The 22,743-nt window shown below is 49.6% G+C and overlaps 1 protein-coding gene across 2 annotated transcripts in view; it reads left to right on the forward strand.

Annotated features, from left to right (window-relative positions):
- The window catches only part of PCDH19 (protocadherin 19), a 56,981-nt gene that overhangs the window by 14,143 nt on the left and 20,095 nt on the right, over nt 1-22,743 (forward strand). For both annotated transcript variants that reach the window (XR_001331687.2, XM_005526114.3), the window contains exons 3-4: nt 12,707-12,765; nt 16,023-16,192. Coding sequence is in view for 1 of the 2 variants with exons in the window: in XM_005526114.3 (XP_005526171.2) it covers nt 12,707-12,765; nt 16,023-16,192 (229 nt within the window). In the remaining variant the exon portion in view is untranslated. The remainder of the gene's footprint in view (nt 1-12,706; nt 12,766-16,022; nt 16,193-22,743) is intronic.

Raw genomic sequence — 22,743 nt, forward strand, 5'->3', positions numbered from 1 at the left:
CCTCTGTCACCTGCTCCCTCCTGGACTTTTCATATTCAGATTCACATCTGGATGCTCTGGCAGGGACCCAGCTTTGGCGACGTTCAGCAAGCAAATCCTCACTGGCTGGTGGCTCTGATGCAGCACCCAGACCTGTGGGCCCATGGAACACTTCTCAGGCATTGGGGAGTGCTTCCCCTGCCTCCTTGCTCAGCCCCAGGGTGGCTGTGTGGAGGGGCAGTGCCTGGGCTGAGCTCTCCCTGTGCAGCTGGCTGGGGGGACTGGGTCAGGGAGAGAGCAGAGCCGTGTCCTGTCCAGGCTCTGTGTCCCGTGGTGAGCCCCAAACCAGAGCTGGCAGCATCGCTGTGGGAGCCACAGGGCTCCTGCCGGGCTGGGGCTTGCTCAGCCACGCCGTGGGTTCCTTTGTTTGGGGAAAAAAACAGATGAATTTTGGAATTCGTTCATCTCTTGTTCTCTGCACTTAGTTGTTGTCAGAATTAATATGCCATTAACACATGCTCATTAGGAGGAGAATGATTGTACCCTGCAGAGTATGGGGGAAACCTTCATTAGGCACTAACATATTGAACTGAGCTGCAGACTTCACTTGGGAAAACTGGGGAATGTTCTGCTCAGCATCAGGTTTCCCTCATTTCTCCTTTTGGTCTGATAAAAGCATTTCATCTTCTGGCATGTACTTTTGGCCACAAATGGGGAGGATGTGCAGGCGAGCCCAAAATCCTTTGGGGAAGGTACCCAAATACTTCTGGGACCTCAAATCCATCTTTCCCCAGATCTAAGACGTCCTCATCAGCGCTTATTTTGCCATGCAGAGAGAGGACACAATCCCATGTCCCCCCTCCAAGGGCTCTGTTGGCTCTTCAGCCTTAATGAGATGAATTCTTCCTGGAGCTGGGAGATGCTCGGGGAACAGATTTGTTGAGAAAGGAGGTGTCATTTCTACATCCTCGCTTTTCACACTGTAACGACGTTTTAAGCGTTCATCTGGCCTTGCTGCCTCCAGTCTGCAGCCATAACCTGCCATGTGTGACAGGGCAATTGCTCGCCCTGGTAATGATTACAGCAGAGCCCGCCGTTGTTCCCTTGTTTGCTCGGCGCGTGGCAGCTCCAGGCATGTGCATGGTGCTCTCTTAAAGTCAATCAATAAGAATAATTGCCAGTCCAGGTGGAGGTGAGGGAAGAGGGGGCTGCAGCAGACAAATATTTGCTGATTAAGACCCTGTTTAGGTGCAGTGCCTCTGATCGATAGCAGGGGATGGACAATAAGGGCCATATGTGGTATTTAATTAGAATTTATTCTAAATGGAGTGATTTCATGGATTTCCACAGAGCTGGCAGCTGTCCTCTGTGTTACAAGTAGAGGTCCTGGCTCTATCCCTGCCCCACTGCCCTCTGCCCTGGGGTTTTGCAGGGTTTTTCAATGTCAGTGCAGCGTGGCCCCATCCTCTCTTGCCTCTGTGTAGGTATAGCCAGAGGGGATCCCACAGGTGGCTTTTCACCAATAAACCTCAGCAAAGCTAAAATGACATTTGACCAGCCTGGGTTTGCTGTTGTGAAGGTAAATGAGGGCAGAGCACAGGCAGGTCCTGGAGGAGGAGGAGGCTCCTGCAGGCAGCAGCAGCCTCAGAGCAGGATCGGTGCTGGGCTGAGCAGTGCCCCCAGGACAGCCCCTGGCTGCAGGGTGTGCTGGAGCTGCAGCTCGCTCTGGAGACACCCAGACTGCGAGCTGGAGGCCTTCTTCCTGCAGAGGTGAGGACAGACAGGGCTGGGACTGTCCACCCCAAGCTCACGTTGCCTTTGGTGATCTAACCCCACTTTTGTCATTCATCCTAAACCTGATGGAAGCATGCCAGGACCAGACCGGTGAGCCACGATCCTCTGTCCCTGACAGGGAGGGAAATGAGGCGGTGAGGTGAGAGACCAGCATGTGACAGGTCAGGCTTGGAAGCTCTTTGGTGTCTCCCAGTGTCTCTGTTAGAGGAGCATCTCCCGTGGTGCCTGCTGGCCGCGGTTCAGGAGGTGTCTCGGTGGCTGTCCTAGCTCAGCCCAACTCATGGCTCTTCCTCCTCTGAGCTCTCTGAGGTCTCCCTCTCATCCTGCCACGCTGTCTGCAGGCAGAGCAGCCACGGGCTCCCATCTCAGCACAGCTCTCCGTGCTGGAGACGTGGCTGTGTCCATTTGCTGGGTGCTGCATGACTCGTGTAATCACCATGAGAAATGCATCATTCATAAACTGTTTAGCGTGACCTTTTGTACAGTAGCACTAATTATTATTATCACAGAAGCCCAGTAAACTAGACTAGTAATTATCAGGGATTTATTTGGATGGACAGCTAAGCTATTCTTGGCAAGTTAGTCAAAGCAGTTGTCATGACAGCCACGCAAATGTGTCTTATGAATTGGGTTAATTAGGGTAATTAATAACTGTTGTTTTGCCCTTTTTAACAAGGTATTGCTGAGACACTATAAAAAATAGCAATTGTACCTAACAGAAATGGTCTTCTTTTAGCAGCAACCTTCACATCACAAAATAAAAGTAGTAAATACCTGTTGGGTTGTTGTTTCACAAAGAAATGTGTCATCCAACCTTGTCTTTCAGGAAAAGCAAGGGGTTAGAGGCTCTGCTGTAATTTTTCTGCTGTGCTTCCTCTCCTGGGCCGTATTACCAAGAGATTGATCATCAACATTACTGATATTGTCATTATTTATTGTAATGCTGTGCTGCACCGATGGGTTGTCACGGAGAGGTCTGTGCCATGCCCGTGGTGAGGGCAGTCCCAAGGTGCTCCTGTCAGTCGGAGCAGGCTCCACAAGGACTTAAAGCCAATTTTAAAGTTGTGACCATAAATTACAGCCGTTCTGCTGATGCATCGCCACCATCGTCATCAGGACAGCAGGTGCCAAACCGCCGCGTCCTCGCTCGGCGGAGCATCTGCTTCCTTTGAAAGGAGCCTTTTGCTGAATAAATGCATTTGGTGTTCACAGAATTGTAGAAGATCCTGAGTTGAAAGAGACCCACAAGGGTCGTGGAATCTAATTCCTGGTTCTCTCCAAAAACAAAACCGTGGCTGTTGTGGTTGTTGCTGATACTGAGTAATGGTGGTAACTAACTCCTAATAACCAAATAGCATTGAGAAGCCTCAGCAGGAAGGAAAACATAATCCCCATCTCCAGGAGCAGCCTGGGCACCCTTGGTGGCCTTGCAGCCTGTGGTGGTGATGGTCCTGTCCCAGTGGGCTGGCTGCTGTCCAGCACAGAGCACTGTCTCCCCAAGGACTGCAAGATTTGGTGCTGATTATTAAAAGTGACCCAAGATTATGGATGCAACTGAGGAACATTATGTAATTTTTGTAGAAAAATGACCTGAATAGATGAGTGAAGGCTCTGGCTGGTTCTTCAGCTGCACTGAGCTCTATTTATATCACCTCTGGGCTTTCGAAGCCTTCTTTTAACTAAAGCTCATTTGATAACACATGTCTTTTAGAAAGAAAATAATAATAATAATAATAAAAGAGGAATGAAAAAAGAAGGAAAGGGAAAAAAACCCTAAAGAATAACACCTCTATGGAGAAGGTAGAGTTTTAATGAAGAAATATTTTATACTATTCTCCTACAACCTTAGGGCTAATAGCCTGGAACTGGTACTTTGGCTCCTTAAAAAGCCCAACAAGACAAGCCAATTACGGCCTCTGAAACATTTTTATTTTTAGTTCCTTGTAATAGCAATTTATCCTCGGCTATGGTACATTAACTGGAAGGAACAAGAAGTAGTAAGGTTTTGGCATCTTTGTAATAACCAAGGGGCTGTGTTTACCAGGCTGTTAATAATGTGGGGTGGCTGTGGGCAGGGGAGGGGGCAGTGTGGGGATGGAGAGGGGCATCCAGCGAGTGCCAGACTGAGATCCCCTAATCTGGTGAGCTAATCATTGTCATTCACTTCCCTGCAGCCTGTTCTGGGAGAGCACAGGCTCCTGTTAGCTTGAGTTCCTGTTTCTGCTGGCCCAGAGCTGGCAGCGTGGCTCAGAGGGGAGGAAGGGCTGTGCAGAGGCTGCTGGTGTGTCCCCAGGGATGCTGGAGCTGGTGGCACCTTTGGGAGGCAGGGGGCTGTGAGAGGGGCTGAGCTGAGCAAAGCCAGGCTTCACATCCCCTCCCCATGCAGGGTGAGACAGCGATGGCAGTGGGAGGAAGGCCAGTCCTGCTCAGATTTGCTGCCTGTCTCATGGCTGCAGGGTAATTTTGTGGGCTGGAGAGCTACGTTTTCTTGCCCAAGTAGGGAAAAAAAAAATGAAAATAGGGGAAAACTGGTTTTGATACAGAGTTTTGTTGTGAGCGAAATCCCCTCGAGGCTCTGAGTGGGAGCTGCCTGAGGCAATCCTGATTGCAGGCCTTCCCGTGCAATTCCAGATAAACAATGTGAATGATAACACCATGAGCATGCAGGACAGCGTTTGTCTTGGTTTGATTATCTGCCAGTGTGGGGGGATTTGAGCTGAAGGCAGGCAGGAGCTGCTGGTGCAGAGCTGGGTCTGCATGCCCGTCACCGTGTGCCAGGGGCACGCCTGGGACCGGCTCTGGCCTCTGGTGATGCCGTGGGAGGAAGATGACTTTGGGGAGTTGATGTAGCTTGGGAAGCTCTGTCTGTTTGCCCAAAAATCAGAAGAAATGGGGTTTGCACTGGAAAATGGGGCAGGACCAAGGTGCCTGTGCCCCCTGACTGCCCCAGGGCCTGTGCCTGCTCGGGGTGCAGCCCCGATGTGCAGAGCTGGCAGCAGCACCTCACGCCTTCCCTATTTTTAACTCAGCTGCAATGATTTTTGGGTTTTGGTTTTTCTTTTTCCTTGTTGTTTTTTCTTCTTCTTTTTGCAGTGACAAATCTGTGATTTCTCCTGTTCCCTACAAAACGCATTGGTCTGACCTGCCACTCCAGAAGGTGAATGACAGGGAGTTTTATTTAGCCCTAGAGATGGGAACATGTAAAAAAAGGTTCTTCTGTTACATTTGTTTTCATTCCTAATGGCAGGAGGCAGGGAAAGGACAGTTCTGGAAGGTTTTTTAACAAATCTCTAAGTCATGCCCCATCACCCTGGGCCTGCTGATTAGATCCAGATTGTTTCTCGCACTGCTTAGGGAGGGGTGTAGTCTGTGCTGGGATCTGCGTGTGTGGATCCATCACACAGCTGAAAGTCCCAGGTACAGGTAACGGGAAAACCCCTTTGTATGAGGTTTATTGGCTGTTACATCCCTGCAGGGAGTTTTCCTTGGCATGTGGAGGCAGGAGCCCTGTGGCAGAGGCTGTGCCCGGGGGGCTGGCGAGCTCAGCCCCCTGCCCATCAGTGGGCACACGGGAGGGAGGCACTGCCCTGCTGCCCCCAGATCCCTCCTGTCCCAGCCAGGGGTGAAGCACTGGGTGGCTGCCAGAGCATCACCAGCCTCCTGGCTGCTCTTGCTCCGTGTGAAAACATGTTTGTGTGCTCCTCCCTAGAAAGCCTGCTCTGCTTTTGGGTCAGGATTTTGCTTCTCAATAGATTTTCAGGGGTGGTGCCAAGCAGGTTTCTGCTGCTGGTTCTGCTGATGGTTCCAGCGGAGGGACCCCTGTGCCGTGTCCCCCCAGAAAGCTTTGGGGCTACAGATACCATGTGAATGTAAAGCAGGTGTTTTAGGATTGCATTTTTGCTCTTCATAACCATACTGTTGATTTCTGATCTGCTGACAAACCCAACGGGGTGACACAGTTTGTGGCTTTGAGTGGTGTAATTTTGGCTTTGTTGTGTGTTGCTGCTCCTGGATTCAATCTGGGTTTTTAATCCTACACCTTTTTTTCAAAATCACATCTCAGCAGCAACTTTTCTCTTGCCTCCCATCCATTTTCAAACAAAAAATGACAAAGCCTGTATTTATTTGGGGAGGGGACAGGAGTTCAGCATGGATTAGTGGGATGCTTGTACTGTGATACAGTCTGGCTTGATACTGCTGCTTAGGCTGATGAGAGGAGTGATGCTAAGGGATGAACTCTCCCAGTGATTTCCCTGCAATGCTTTTTATTTCATCAAGAGAAAATGGAGGATGGACTCAGTTCCTTCAGTGTTTAATAATGTCCATCATAACGAAATGTCCTTTATTTAAGCTGCAGTAGTAATTAGAGGCTTGGTGGTGTTATGTAGCCATAGAGTCTGGCTCTGAGGAATGTTCATTGTACCTCATTAAATTTGGAATTACTACTTAAAAGGCCAGAAATAAATATTCTGTTTATATTTCGGGGATAGTAAATCTAAATGGATGCTGTGTTTGCACATCCTCGTCTCTGCCTGTTCCTGCTGAAGCGAGCGAGGCACTGCTCCAGTAGGCTTAAGGCAGCAATCAGTGTCTGCAAAGCAGCCTAACCCCAAACCAACCCTGGTTTCATTGATCAGGTGCAGGAAAATGATCTGCTGTATTACATCTAATTATAAAACATCAATATCACATACTAAATGCGCTTGCTTTTTCAGAGACGTTGGTTGGTAGTTCACAGTTTGCAGTCTCCTGCATGAGAAGCTCTGTCAATGAGCTGGGTGTGGGGAGAGGCTGCAGAGGGAGATGCCAGAGGTCAGGTCCTTTCAGCTCTTCCAGGTGACTGCCTCTTACATGCTCTTCCAGAGCTGAATTGCTTCGTGCTTTCCTTCTGTCTTGCCCGGGGCTGTTGGCAGCTAGAGGTTATCCTCTGGTCCTCTGCCCTTCCCCTGGCTTGTGCTCCAGTGCCCGTGGAGTGGCTGGAGCTACTGATGGCCACCCGTGGCCAGGTGGGTCCTTTCCAAAGGTGCTGGCCCTGCCCTGCAGGGGTCTCAGAGGCACAGCTTGGCTGGCAGGGGACAGGGTGGTGGTTCCTCGGTGTGACCTGGCCATCGCTCCCCGCGCTGTGTCTGTCAGCGTTTGCCCATTCTCCCCCGTGGTGGAAGCCCCAGTAGTGAATTTGGGTGGAGTTTGCACTGGTGTTTAACCAAAAGCCTCGGGCTGCTGCTGCTCTCAGACCTCTGACAGGCACCATGCCAGGAGGAGCCGGTGTGGGAGAGTCAGGACCTGGGAGATGGGGCTCAGTTTGGCATCTCCCCAGCTCTGGATGCTGCAGGTGCTGTCCGTGCCAGAGCGGGGCTGTGGCGAGCAGGGAGAGGAGGAGCAGAGCTCCTCAAGTGGGTCAGGCACTGCCTCTGGTCACAGCTGCTGGCCCCTGACCCGCTCTAGGCAGCCTTGTCCTCACTGTCCTCCAGTAGCACGGGGCTAATTACCTTCCATCCCACACTGGGGGGAACACGGGGCTAATTACCTGTCATCCCAAACACGGGGAAAATCCCTCCTGACGATCTTCGATCTTCGTGATGCCCTCCCAGCCCCAGCTGGGTCTGCTGAGGCTCCTGCTGGTGTACAGAGGGACACCAGCCGTGTTCCTGGGTGTGAGAGGATCAGTCCCAGCCGTTTTTTTGTGTGTGAGAACATCAGTCCCAGCTGTGTTTCTGGGTGTGAGGACATTGGGGTCCCAGCCGTGTTTCTGGGTGTGAGATGATCAGCCCCAGCCTGGCTGTTCCTCTCAGGCCCTGGGGCTCGATTCCAGTGTTCTGTGGGGTTTCCTACTCACCTGCCCCCCGTGGGAAGGAGCCTCAGACTGCTTCCTTATTTCCCATGGGCTAAATAAGCAGCTTGCTAAATGATAATGGCTTTCCCTCATTGCTGATGCGTACTTCATTTGACCTGGTCCCTACTTTGAAATTTTCGCTGTTTCCCAAGTGCAGCTGGAGCGTCCTTATTTAATTTGCATGAATTCTGTATCACCCACAATATAATTCAAACCATGAGAATTAAATGCTGGTGAGATCTCCTAATAGGCAGCATCAGTTCTATTGCAGATGCTGGAGCCTGTGGTTGAGTGGCCCATGGAGAACAGGACTGAGGATACAGAAGGACCAGGAGAAGCGGTCTTACAAGCCCTACCCTTCCCACCAGGGAGGCCCAGTGGATTTTTGGGAACAATTTTCCATTTCTGTGGTTCCCAGTGATGCCTGCAGCACAGAGGGAAAGGCAGGAGGCTGGTGCTCCCGGTGGAGATGTGCAGCTTGATGCAGAGGATGAGGAGCGTCGCGTGTTTCTGGAGGATTTTGTGAAACCCAAAAGGAGAGATGCACATTGCAGCCTTGGAGAAAGGTCCGCTTTGTTTTTTAATAATAAAGGGTGACATGCAAGCTTTATTAACAAGGCACACAGGGGGAAAAAAGGCTCAAGGGATAACCCTGAAAAAGTGGTGCTAAATGTGTCATTTTTATGAAGCTGATTTTGTGAAGAGTCCCTACATGCTTTGGCAGGAGGTTGCAGCAGGTTTACAATAATTTGTGGAAAGACAGAAATGTTTTCACCCTGAAGTGAGAAGAAGGGCACAAAACCCCTGCGTTGAGATGCTTTGGAGCCGTCTTCTGAGGCAGATGGATGGATGCCTGTCACTTCAGGTTGGGAGAGATGGGCCGAGCTCCAGACAACCGTGGACTTGGCTGGGGGCTGATGTGTGGACTGAGGAACCAAACCCTTTGTCGAGAGCCTGGATCCACATGCTGTGGAGAAAGCTGGATTTTCCCCTCTGTGGAGTTTGGTTTGAAAAATACCCCACATCTGAAATGGCTGAAAAGAGGGAAGAGTGCTAGAGAAGCAGATGCCAAGCATGTGTCCTGGGGCTCGCAGGCTGCAGGGACACGGCTGTGCTGATCCCAGCCTGCTGGCATGGCCCAGGACACGTCCCTCCTGTGCTGGGCACTGACCCCAGCCAGCATCCTCTGCCTCTCCAGCACTCCACAGTGCTGCTCGTGCCCGGAGTTGCTGCAGCCCGCTGACCTTTCTGCTGGCACTTGGTTTAGTTCCTCTTAAACTGCCTTTGGATCCGCCAGGGTTTATTTCTGTTTCTGAGGCAGGGAGTGAGCAGTCGTTAGAGCAGTGCCCTGGTGCTAACAGACCTTTTGCTGTCGGGGAAGTCACCCTGTCAATATCCAGGTCAAGAAGAGTTGTACTGACGTTTGTACATCTTTTTTTTATTTTATTTTTAATTTAATGGAATTGGCAGTCCTCAACCAAAAGCAACCGCTAGGGGAGAAAAAAAAGTTTAATATTTCCCTCCTGATTGCTCAATTCGGAGTGTGTCTGTTGTTATATTTATGTTTGTGTTGCTAAGGCAGTGGTTCAAAGCATTTTTCAAACTAGGCAGTGGTAAGCTGTATGCCAAGCCAGGGCTCTTTTTGATGGCATTGACACCAACACGTTGGCATCTGGAAAGCAAATCCTGAGCCTGGAGGACAGCAGGGTGTCTCTCCTTCAAGAGAAACGCAGGCTGAGGGCACAGGCTTCATGCAAGGTGTTATTCAGCGTTCCCAGTGTCTGGAATGGATTGTTTATTCATGGCACGGAGGCTGTGGGGCTGATCATGACGAGTGTGAGCATCCTTTCTTCAGTTACAGCGAGCAGGAGATAAGGGTTGGCAGTGTGGCTGGGAGGTCCTCGCTGTGCCTGGCTCTGAACATGGAAAGGAGAGGCTGGACTTGGGGCTGGGCTCCCCTTTGATTTCTACAGGAGTGATGCTGATTAGTGAGAAAGTGACAGTTCATTTGCTTTTGCCAAAATAATGAAGAAGATGAGGGCCAGCCTCTCAGTGATGCACTTGATGAAGAGCACACTTTCATCGGTGCCAGCCAGCCTTACCTTCTCCCTCTTTTTTGTGCTTTGACTTTGTTCTTTGGGTCTCATTAAGAGAGGAAGCGGATCCTTTCCCAATTAAAATGTTGACATGTTGAAGACACTCTCCTTTCCCATCATTTTGCCTCTGTTTGTAAGTGGTTGCACCTTGCAGGATGAACTAGAATTAAATCAAGTGAACTTTGATTGAATAATGCAAGCTGTAAAGCAGCCCTTCTCCATGAAAACTCTTGTTTCTTTTTTCATTTTTCTATTGTGATCCCCTGCTCTGCATGGAGATGACCTTGACAGATAATCCCATGGCTAAGTAAAGAAACTGGGCTGGAGGGAGTGTGCTAGTGTGGGAAGGATGGGCAGCCCAGCCTTGTGCCAGCTCTCACCTCCAAGGGTGCACACCCAGGGAAGAGAATTTCCCATCCCTGTGGCCATGTCATTCCTTGTTTTGTCTGAAATCTGGGAGTAAATATCATCACTTGTGCTGTGTCCAGTGGTGGGGAAATCCCAAGCCTGGGAAGAGATGCTGTGCCCAGCCCCTCGGGAACCCTCGTGTTCCGTGTGGATGCTGGGTTCCATCAGTGGTGCAGAGCATCCTGAGGAGGGGCACACAGGGAGCAGGGAGCACCCAGGAAGGACATGGCTCCAGTCCATCCAACACGAGTCACGGGGAATTTGCTCATCAGTGAACGAGTTGAGCCAGGATATGGTCGCTGGTTTTGGTTTGAAATCAGTAGCAAAGCTCCCAGGGATGTTGGTCCGAGGGGGATTTAGTGCCAGCTGTGTTCTGGCTGTGGCAGTTTGATGGCAGCACATGTGGTGTCTCCTCAACCTGGGGATTTTGGTGGCAGTCTTTCCCTGTGGATGACCTTGGGTATTCTGTGGCCCCTGAAGCCTTGGCGATGCACTGTCCATCCAGAGTGGACATCCAGAGTGTTTTAGAGCTCTTCAGTGTACCTGTAACTATTGAAATTTGCTGTCTGCATCCTCTCAGCCAGCTGTTCCTCTCCTGGTTGTCCCAGGGCTGAACTGTGCACACGTAGGGGTGGAGATGTTGGGTGCAGGGGCTCTCCCTGCTGCTGGGCGTGCTGGTGGGGCTGGGATGCAGGGACAGAGCCAGCTGGGGCTCTGGGCTTGTGGGAGCTGTTCCCAGGTCTGCCAGTGTTGGGTGACAGAGGTGACAGGATTGTGCTAAACTGGCTCCCATCCCTTCTGCCCTGCACTGCTTGGCTGCTCTCAGCTCATTTGCAGGCTGGGGTCTGCTGTGAGGCTGCCTGGGGGGAATGCTGTGGGGTGACAGTGAATGCTGGGGATGGCAGTGCTGGGACTGAGCACAGCATCAGGTATTTTCTGTGCTATTTAGGTTCTTGGCTATCATATGCTTTGAAAACGTGTGTGTGTCTGTTTGCTCCTGAGCTGTAAGCATCAAAGTCATCCGGCAGGAGCACGGATGCAGGAACTGCAGGGACCAGTAGTTTGTGCAGTAAATCTCCAGCGTGACTCTCCAGCAGTAATTACTGTGTGAAAGTAATAACTGAGCTGTGCTGAGTGCTAGGCCAACTCCCCCAGCTCGCTGCTCCTCGCATGTTTCTCTCTGGGAGGTTCCTGTTTGGTAAATTAGATACTGTGCTGTATTCCAGAAAAGGTTACACTTAACCAGAGCTGCCTCTGCTTTATTATCTTGGCAGAGCCCTGTAACCTCTGCCGGGGTATGATTGGATTTCGCATTCGGCTCTGCTGCAGTGGCCCCACTCCCTGCATCCTGCCATTGTGATTACGTTAGCAGCAGACTCTGCTTTCCTTTATTTATTGAGACATTAAAGATGCATGCATTTATTTTTACCATGTTCATAATTGCCATAAAAACAGGCCATAGTATCCCAGAGCGACTCTTTGGGAAGGAGAACAGCCACGGGGCGAGGAGCAGCGTGGCAGAGGGAAGGCAGGGCAGGGCTGTGGTGGGGCAGGTGGATGTTCCCATTTGTGTCCTGGAGGAAGGGGAGCAGAGCAGAGACTGCTCCTTCTGCTGCTCAGGAGGCAGGGAGCATCCCCAGGGCCAGGGGTGGGGCTGCTGGGAGCCCAGCTGGGACCTGGGGCGACTTTAGGTGGGCTGGAGGGCCTGGCTTGTACAAGATCCTGCATCCTCAGGGCTCCCTGAAGTGCAGGAAGGATCCTGGCCAGGCTGTGCAGGTCCCACCGTGTTCCACCACTGTGGTTCACCAAGCATCTCCCATCACGTCCTACCATGCACCTGCCACTGCATCCCTCTGCACAGCTCCCACCGTGGTCTCGTGGCTGTCCCCCTGCTCTCTCCTCTACCTTCTGGTTGCTCCTCTTGGTTCCTTACCTGCTGCTGGCACCAGAATGCCAGGCCTGTGTGATCTGAGGTTAAAAGACAGCATTTCAAGTGCAGAACGAGTTAGTGGGTTTTGCTTGCAAATAACAACTCCTTTGACTTTTCTCCCCTTCTTTTACTCCCCTCCAACTTTTAAGCATGTCACCCATTGTTTGCCTTTTTATTAATAACAGAGCCCACTGTCTCTGCAAATGAAATGATGTAAAACAAAGAAAAGTGCCCACATTAAATTCTCTGGCAAGGGATTACCTTGCTGGCATTTACATATCTATGCAATAAATATTTTAACATGTTAATTATACACTAATAAGAAAAATACCTTTTGAACTTTCAGTCAAATTGACACACACAGAACTGAGTCCATCAGGGAATTAAAAGCAATTAGTTTTGTAACAGAGCACAGTCACATTGTTTCTTCTCTGCAAATTGTTCTGTGGTCACCAGCCAGCTTTTTTTTTTGGTGAAAGTTGGTGGAAAGACTGACAGGTACTGGAGTTTTCCATGCCTGGCTCTGTCCTGCTTGCAGGGGCCTGTGCCATCATGGGATGCTCCTTCCCTCTCGCAGGGTTTCATCCTGGCCCTGCAAACCTGACTCTTCCCAGTCATGGAGAAATCAGACTTGTAACCATCTCCCTTTTCTTTTCCTCCTTCCAGACTGAAAACTACTCCTTTGATTCCAACTACGTGAACAGCAGAGCTCATTTAATAAAAAGGTATGTAGGCTTGCTTGAAGGGCTTGGCTTTGCCCAGCCAAATCCCAAGGGTTTAATGTTCTTTCTTACTGCTTCATATACAACTTGCTTATTTTAATATGCATAACTTTTCAAGAGTAATAATTTGATTTTAAAACAGTACTTACTTCCCATTAAATCCCATTGCTCATGGTTTGTAATAAAGGAAATCTTTTTTTCCTTCTCTTTGGATTTTTCTCTCTGGGAAGGTGCAGTAAGTGAGGTAGAGTGCTGTTACCCTGACAACTTTCAAATTCTGGGAGTTTATTCCATTTGAATGCACAGGAATAAAAGGATAGATTTGGGTGGTGAGATCTCCCTGCCATGTGAGGCAGGGAAAATTAAAAAGCCAAGTTGTTTGGGGGCAGGTAATTTGTTTGGATGCAGCTCACAGTTCTAGCTCGCTGTTTTAGTTTGAATACCAAGGCAAACAGCGCTTTGCTGGGCTGACTTTTCCATGTGTGAAAGGAAACAATCAGTTCAACTGCAACCTGGCAGTTACCCTTGGGAAAACTGAACACTTTGGGTTTGGGTTTGCTCTCCTCAGAGCCTAGCAGTGGTGAGGGAATGTCTCTGGGAGTTTCAGGCCGGGGTGACCCAGCTGAACCCCCTGGGCTGAGGGGTTCAGCTCTGAGCATCGCCCCAGCGGCAGGAGGCCGGGAAGGGCACTCACACAGCACCATCAGTGCTCCTCACCAGGAGGATGAGGATTGGGGTGCAGGATGGGCCCAGCAGCTCCTTGCCCACCTCCCTCCTCTCCCCAGGGCCCGGCCGGGGTGTGGGGAGCAAGCCGTGCCCAGCGGGGCTGCGCTCGGCGGCTCTGCAGAAGCCATCACTGAACCAAGGGTTTCACAGACAGCAGAAGCCAGCCCTGAACTGTTGAGATCTGATCTGAGCAGTAAAAAATATCCAATTATCTGCCTGGCTGAGATCCCATTTGTTTACATCTCAAAAAGCTGAGCAGTGAGGGAGCTGCGAGCGCATTGTTGGAGCCGCGCGGGTTCAGCAGGTGTATTTGCCTGCGTGGCTCGTGGTGTTTAACGATGCTAATGTGACTGGGAGAGTTGGCTGGCCTGTGCTCCTCGCCAGAGAGTCTTCAGGCACACTGAAAAAACCCCAAATCTATTAATCTTTCCTCGTTCACACCTAAGATAAAGGCAAACAGCGCTCCAGCCTGCCGCAGTGGGGCTTGCTCCGAGGCTGTATTGTTTGGGAAATGCTGCTGCTGCCGATTCCCCCAGACCTGCCCATCCTTTAGAGAAGTGTCAGCCGTGGAAACGTGTGGTGTGGCTGCTGCATTACGGTCTGGCTCACTGCAGGGAAGATAAATGCCTCGTAACACGGCTTGCCTGCGCATTACGAGCAGCAGCTCCGTGTAGGACAGCGGCTCCCCTGGCTTTCTACCTTTGTCTTGTATCTTAAGTACAACGGGTGCCAGGAATGCTGTGCAGACATCTGAGAGCAAAAAATACTTTCTGTAACATACTGTGGCATCATTTTCATCCTTTGCCTTTATGAAGATGCTGTATCTCTGCTATCTTTGGTGAGTGAATCTTCTCAAATCCAGCACTTAATTAATCTATTTGTACTTTTCCTGTGTTGTCTGCTTGCCTCTCTCACTCATCTACACACACACACAAATGAATTGTAGATTTGTAGTGCTTTCTTAACTTAAAAATCTTTGATGTCGCCTGGAATCAAAGTCAGCGGCTTCAATAGGGACATCTTTATTTAAAAGGAAATGTTTGAAGGTTTACCAATTTATTATATGTATTTCAGAGCTCCCCCCTTGTGTGCTTTTGCAGAGCATCAGATGGTAGGTGGTCTGCTTGGTTTCCGTGGAGACACAAAAGGGCTTTTCAAAGTAATGAAAATCTCCAGCTCTTTGGGGCTTTGAAGCCCAGGCCGTGTCTGTCACTGACGTTTCACACCAAACCAGCCAGTGAGAAAGTTTGGAGAAGTGGGTGCAGGTGGATCCTCCCAGTGAGTGCAGTTTTCCCGTGCCAAGGCTGGGAGTGGAAGGAGCACAGGGTGCTCTGAAGGCTGTGCCACCTGGGCCAGGTGTGTCTTGGTGTCCCTGCTGCTCACAGCAGTGCAGGGTCCTGGGGCACGGCCCCTCTCAGGGTGCTGGGTCCCAGTGCAGCCAGAAATGCAGCTCTTCAGAGAATCACAGAATGGGGTGGGCTGGAAGGGACCTTAGAGATCACCCCCATGCCATCCCCTGCCATGGCAGGGACACCTCCCACTGTCCCAGGCTGCTCCCAGCCCTGTCCAGCCTGGCCTTGGGCACTGCCAGGGATCCAGGGGCAGCCACAGATGCTCTGGGCACCTGTGCCAGTGTCTCACCACTCTCACAGGGAAGAATTGCTTTCTAATATCTAAATCTCAACTCTTTTTTTTCCAGTTTAAAACCATTCCTCCTTGTCCAGTCACTCTCTGCCTGTGTAAAAAGTCACTCCCTCTTTTTTGTATGTCCTATCACTATTTGCACTTGTAAAAAGTTACTCCTTTTTGGGAGTTCCCTTTAGGAACTGGAAGGGGCTCTAAGGTCTTCCCAGAACATTGTCCAGGATGAGCAATCCCAGCTCTCTCAGCCTGTCTTCCTAGGAGCTGCCCTTCTTCCATCCCTCTGGCCTGGGGCTGCCTTCCATGCTGGGGCTGCTCATCCCCTGGGGGAAATCTGGGAGCAGCTCAGTCCTTGGACATCCTTGCAGAGGCTGTCAAGGATGTTTGGCTGTGTATCAGATTTCCTTAAAGCTGCATGAACTTGGACCCAGAATCACTGGTTTATTTTTAAAAATAAAAATGCATCATCATGATTAAAAGACATTCCTGTTTCCGGGAAGACTTTTGTTTTTAAGCTTTAAGTGATTAGGATTTGGCTTATAACCTAGAAAACTGGGCTTTAGATCTTGTGTAACTTCAATATGAGGTAGTACAACTCGGGAGAGCCAAGATGTGGAAACAGCTCATTTAATGTATATTTTTTAAATTTTATTTCAAACTCTGCTTCACTCTGAGCTTCTGTAAGACCCAGGGCAGCCTGAGGGCACCCACAGGCTGACCCCACACCCCGGGGCAGGAGCAGCCTGCTGTGTTTTGGGGCTCAGAGGAGTGTTCCCCGCTCTCTGTGGGCTGCCGTGGAGGGCAGGGACCTCCCACCCCAAGGTCTCGCTGCAGCGCCGTGTCGGGGGCCACCTTGTCCCACCCAGTATGTGACAGCTGTGTTTCCCCAGCAGCTCCACGTTCAAGGACTTGGAGGGGAACAGTCTGAAGGACAGTGGCCATGAGGAGAGCGACCAGACGGACAGCGAGCACGACGTGCAGCGGGGCCTCTACTGCGACACGGCCGTCAACGATGTGCTCAACACCAGCGTCCCCTCCATGGGCTCCCAGGGCCCCGAGCAAGGTGAGCCACTGCTGTGTCCTGGGGGTGCCCACTGCCCCCAACACTGCCACCAGGGGCTCTGCTGCTGCCCTGCTGGGTGTGCAGTGAGGACACTTAGTGCCCGCTGGGGATAGCGCTGTGCATGGTCAGAGTGCTGGGGAGGTGTAAATTAATCTTCACACCACGCCTGTGGGGTAAGGGAACAGCTGGGATTATCCTCTATGCACAGGCAGAAAACCCAAGGCCCTGAGCATCTGCCTGAGTGAGCGCTGGAGTTGGGATTAGGGCTGGAATTAGGGGTGCTGTGCCCAGGGCTGGTCCCTGCCCGCCTGCCCTCCCGAGCACTGATAGTGTGTGCACTTCCCAGCGCTCCTGTCCCAGCCCTGGAGCTCTCAGCTTTCCCAAAGGTCTGCAGAGCACGTAGACAATTAGTCAGGTGTCCCACAGGGGATTAGCTCAGGCTGGTGGGGGAGGGTTTGCATCTTTTCACCTGCACAGGTGGCAGCTTTCAGCTCTTACCGTCCCCACGTGCAGGGATGAAGTCCTGCTCTGAAATCAGACTGGTGTTAGCTAGAGGAAGGAAGTCAGAGGAGTTCAACTGAGCCCGAGTGTCATTTGTACTTGGCCATGAATGTCGCTTTTAATGTCTGAGGGATGCAAACATCCTATGCAAACATCCTGTCTTTTTCAATTAGGAAGCCTGAGTGCGGTTTGGTGCTCCGGCGCGGGGAGCCTTGGGGCACTTGGCTATATCTTGAGATAAGCTGTAGCTGAGGCTCCACTGGAAACCCCACTGCTAAAAGACTTAAGGATATGAAAACAAAATGCTGTGATTATGAACTGGTCTTCAGCTGTTTAATTCAATTCATGGTAAACATCATTAAAAGCCTTTGTTTTGCTGTCATAAAAGAGTCAAATGGGGGAGAGAGAGTTCTTGCCATCTGCGCCACAGAGTGTGGGATTTTTCTGGAGAGAATCTGATCTCTGTATTAATTCTCGATAGAGTCTGTTAAATGGCCATAGTTAACCCTGTAAGACTCCACGAGGAGGGGAACACAGAGGTCACCTACACATTCCACGCTGCCAGCCACACTAATTGGAGAGGGATGGCAGCCGCAGCGATAATGTATTTCCAGACAACCCTACTGTGGCCAAAGATGAAAAAAATTAAACATTTATATAACTGTACAGTGTCAGTTTAATTCTCTGTGGACCAGCACCGTGTCAGAGAATGCAGGCTGATAGCTATCATTTATTATTCTTCTATTACAAAGAAATGCTTTTTCATTTCGATCAGGAGAGGGTTTCCTAAGATGCATTTGTAGTAAGGGATGACTGTAGAAGCAGAAATGTTCATAATTGATTCCCATCCTGGTGAATGGTCTGAGCAACATCTGTTAATTTTTTGTCACATTTCTTCAGCAAAAAATCCAATCTCAATGGACTGCAGATAGAGTTTTACAGGGATTACATTTCTGATAAGTCTGTGTGCTGGCTCTGATAACAATGCAAGTAAGTTAGAGAGGCTGAGTTGGAGGCAGAGCTCATCGGACGAGTCAGGTGGAAGTAGAATGGTTCAGTCCACATGAGCTCCTCACTGCATGTAAAACACACCCCAAAAATCAGGTGTGTTCCAGAAGGTGACTTCTGAAGACAACCTGTCTGTCTCCCGATCCTGCAGTGGCCAAGGGGCTTGGTGCTCCTGGGTGTGGTTTGCTTTTGGGAGGGAAGCAGCGTGCTGGTGCTGCACCTGCAGGCAGGTGTGCTGCAGCCAAATCTCTTGTCCTGTGGGATCCTTGTGAGGAAGAGCTCGGGGTAACCCCGTGAGGTGGTCAGGGTGCTGGTGGAGTGATGAGAGGAGCAGTACAGGCGGGGGAGTGAGTGGTTACTGTCACAGAAGCTGAAAAAAAGGTTAAACAGAGTGTTGCCTGAGCTGATTTCTCAAACAGGAACTGCAGAAAATAATCAGGAAAATCAAGAAGCTGAAATGATGGTGATAACAGCGTTTCCCACATGATTAAAGCAATGGTTTGGGCTTGGTAATTTTTACCTGATTTTGGGGCAGAGTGGCAGGATGGGGAGGAAACACAAGAAATTCATTGACAAGGATGTGCAGGACTATTGGCTGACTGCTGCTCCAAACACACAGTTCTTGTCTGTAGAGCAGCATGGCATCTCATGTACCCGTGCTCTGCTTTTGCTTGTTGTCCCTGCCCAAACTGCATCTCGTGTAATCCCAGAGAAATGGGGTGGATTTTGCACATTGATGGTAATGATCTCTGCCGTGGTTCTCCTGAGGCAAGCCTCTGCTGGGCATGGACTTCAGCTTGTGGCACCACGAGTCCTTCCTGAGTGGCCAGCCCTCAGACTGAGTCCCAATAATTTGTGAGTCTTTATCTGCCCGGTGGGTAACCCCAGATCTGCCAAGGCCGGTTGGCAGGAGTCCTGGTAGCTGGGTAGCAGGGGATGATCCCTCTGTGGTGGCTCGGGGTGGTCAGTGTGGACCTCTCTGGCCAGCCTTTGCCTACTGGGATGCTGCATTTCCTGCAGAGGAAGGTGGGCTTGGATGGGTGCGAGCTCCTTTGTCTTCTGGAACCAGTGGCACCAGTGGTGAGTGCTTGGGTGTGAGGGCCCCAGTTTCGCTTTGCTGGTGCCACTCTAGGGTGGGAGTGACACCACCTGCCAGTCCCACTGGCAGGAGCCCTTTCTCCTCCTTTGGAAATGACTTAGATTTCCAGAAAAATGCCAAACCATAGCATGGAGACCATTGAGCTTTAGTGGGTAGCAGCAGGTCATCAGAAATTACTGCCTGGAGCTCAGCCACGTCGCGTATTTTGGGAGCAGGACTTCTGCCCAGTCCCTCTTTACCTCAGGATCTTAATTATTGATTATAAATTCATCTGATGAAAAGATGGCTTTAATTGCTCTAATATGTGCCCAATTTGGAGTTCATTGTCGCCCAGGATTGTTTTCCTTCCCTTGCTAATTGACACCGAATGGGATGCAGAGGAAGGCGGGCACTGGTGCCGTTCCACCTTCCGCGATTGCCTGGCTGCTGGTTAATTGTTTGTTTATTTGTGGAGGTGTTAAGCGCTGCTGGAAGTTTATATGTGCTGCTCTCTTCCTAACGACGGCCTGGGCTGAACTTCCAGACGGATTTCTTTGAGAGAGGGGTGTTTTCAAGCGGCTGTTGGATCTCAGCGATGTTTTGGGATGGCTGGAGAAGTCTGCTGGAGGATGGGGTTAAATCCCGGCGTCCCCCGGTGTCTTGGCGTGTTTCACCGCAAGATGGGGTGGATTTTCTCCACGTCCTGGTGTAGCCATGGCTCCAAGTGCAGCCCTGGAGGAAGGCCTGGTTTCCAGGAGGAGCTGAAGCGTGCGTGCTGGCGGGAGCGCTGCCATGGGGCTCTGACACCTGTTCCTCCCAGCAACGCGGGGAGAACTCAGCGGGAAATGTTTCCCAGCCCTGCAGACTGTGGTGGTGGCTTTCCCTGGAAATGGCAGCGTGGACCAGATGTTTCACAGGGTAATTGAAAATTCCATTTTATCAGAAAGCGTTTGCTGTCAAAAAGTTTTATCTTTACTTCAACAAAGAGGTTGATTAGATCCCTCAGGACCTGAATTAGCATCTTTGAGGCTGGATGCTCTGTTTTGTGATTCAGGTAGTTATTCCTCCCTTGGTTTTGCTCATACTGGTACTTTTTTCTTTAAATCCCTTTGCCCTCTTCCAATCATTGTGTTTGTGCAGGTCTGGCTTGTTTTCTTTGTGTGGATGTGCACAAGCACCTAGATACACTTAAATGTATTCTAGTGCCTTTTTCACCTTGCCTTGAGCTAGAGCCATTCTTGTACTCTGTAAGTCATAGGAGCTCTTGCCAGCATAGAAATCAGAAAGGAAATACTTGGAATATCAGTTTTTAATGTTAGAAGCAACAGATTTCACACTTGTCTTAATTCTCAGTGCTGGCCAATATTTTAGCCATCAATTACAGAAAGAAAATCATTGTTCCAATGAAGCAGTGATTCACTGTTTAAGATAAAAATAAAAATAGAAAATACGAAAATAATAAGCACACACTAATCATAAAAAAGGCAGTGTTAGAAATAGTCACCACAGCCATATAATAGTGAAAAAGCTTTAAAATCAAAATGAGAGGGTTTTAAGCAATGTCAGTAATGGATCTCTACAGAGAATTGCTTCTAAAAGCATCACTTCCACTTTTCTGGTGCCAGATCAGCAGTAAAGGTTCACATGAAATGTCATCTGCAAAGACCTGATCCCGCATACATTTCCACATCTGTGTAACTTTGCTCACAGGGGAGATTTAATTGTGTCTGAGACCCATAAACTCCAGCAAGATGAAGGGTTCTTTGAATAGAAATGGGTTATATTTAAATAGTTATGTTAAGTCTTCTTTATACTATCGTACAGTGTAGAAATAAGATTTGGATGTAAAGGAGAAATGGGCCTGTGATATTCACTGGAACTTTTCTTGCTGGTTGCATCCCAAATTATTCAGATGTATCATGATTTAGGGGATCAGGTTTTATCTGGAATATTCCAATTGGTTCTTAGGCTCATCTCCATAGTATCTGGGTGTATTTCAGTTGTGAATTGAGAACATGACTAATGGTATTAACTGGAGGCAAACACAGGTATTAGAAACCGTTGAATTTTTTGTAAGCTGATTTCCAGCAGTCGTTCTACCTACAGCCCCCTTTCACTCTGCAGAAAAGCCTTTCTGTAGAGCAGCATGTACATAAAGACCTAAGTGACATATTCTAGGGCTTTGGAGGCTGCATTTCTCTGGAAGTTTCTACAAATTAATAAAAATACCTACTGTCTTGTATTCATATATGCAGCACAAGACACAAAGTATAACACTGGTATGTGAGTGACAGCACATCCCTTAAGATGGATAAATGCTGTAAGCTTTCTTTACAGGGCAGTGTCAGTGATTACAGCTCCTCTGATTTCTGTATTACTGCACAGCTCTGGTAGAGCAGCCTCAGTGAGCTCAGTGCTGCTCCTGCAGTGGCCGGCCTGGAGGGAGCAATCAGCTCCTCACAGCACTCTGAAAGCCCCGAGAAGGATTTTTCTGACAAGTGGGTAAGCTGGTCTTTGGGAAGAAGAGTTGATTGTCTTATGATTCCCACACTCTTAAATGATTGCGTGTTGAGCATCCAAGTCAGCTCCGTGTGGAGGTTACTGATGCTTTGTCCACGCTCTCTCCATCCTCCCCAAGCTCCTGCTGACCTTCCCTAACCAGGATTGTTGAGGGGCGTAATACCTTTAGTTAGAGCACTGAATGTAGCTCATCTCCTCCTTCAGAGGGAGATGTGGGTGGGCAGAGCTGGGCAGAGGGACAGGCGGCCCCTCCGTCGAGCTCGGCTCCCTTCACCCCCTTCACGTCGCAGCAGAGCAGGGCTGGGGTGGCTCCAGGAGGTTTAATCCCTGCATGGACTTGCTGCCTGGCACAGACAGATCCCTTGTGCTGCTCTCCCTTGGCTTCCCAGTAACACAGCTTGGAGAAGTCCTTGCTGGAAAGGGCTGGGGGGCAGGGGTGACACTGAAGTCATCTCTAGCAGTAAGTGAAGCCAGTCCCTCCTTGCAACAGCAGAACTAAATAACAAACAGATGTGCAGCCTCCTTTGTTTGCATAGGAAGCATTGTCCTGTATCCCACGTTCCTGGCACTCTTCCTTCAGCTTTCAGGTTCCTTCAAAGATAGTTCTTGCAGAGTCTTCATCACTGAAATTATTCCATTCAGGGTCACGGGCGTTATAACCTTTAGATCATCAATTTTTTTCCACCTAAGCACAGAGAACGTTCACCAGATGTGAACATTTTGGCAACTTGGAGAGGAAAATTAAAACTTGAATCCATGCCCTGCTGTGTAGGTTTGTAATGGATGAATGATCAGCCCAGAAATTTGGAGAGTTTCTACTGTTTTATTGTACATTTTAATGAGATTTTGTCAAATTCAGTCATTGCTTACCCATATTTTTGCTGGGTGACTGGAGGGCAATTTGTAGGAGATATGAAGAAGAGGTATTTCAGATTAGACAGTTTCAGCTTCTATTTCTGCTTGACTTTGTTAACTGTTCCTAAACTCCAGCCCAAGGAGAACCTTTGCAGAGATCTTTGTCTCAGGGTTCAGCTGGAGATGGGATGGTTCTAACCCTGGCTCTTCCAAAGCCTCCTTTTCCAGAACCACTACCCAATACTTGAATTTTAAGATATTTTAAGATAAATAAACAGTTCAGGCAAGCTTGCCACTTCCTTTTGCCTTACAAACAAGCCAGAAAAAGGCTCATGTGGCCTCTTTTCCCCCTTTGCCAGTAACTTCTAAGGAAACCTTTAACACTTTCCTTCTCACAGCAGTTAAGACTGGCAAAGTGGTCAAGGTAATGGCCATCAGATTTAACAGTAGGGAAGGTATATGAATAAAACCAAGCCTTCTGCTAACACAGCAAGCCAGCACTTCCCAATCTCCTCCTGTAATCAATCCACATCGTTAATGACTCTGAAAACAGACTGAACTGCTGGGGCTGGCACTGGGAAACTTGCAT

Source organism: Pseudopodoces humilis, chromosome 15 (genome assembly GCF_049639895.1).
Source record: "Pseudopodoces humilis isolate 2021_Gansu_Grassland_sample_001 chromosome 15, ASM4963989v1, whole genome shotgun sequence".
Classification (NCBI taxonomy): Eukaryota; Metazoa; Chordata; class Aves; order Passeriformes; family Paridae; genus Pseudopodoces; species Pseudopodoces humilis.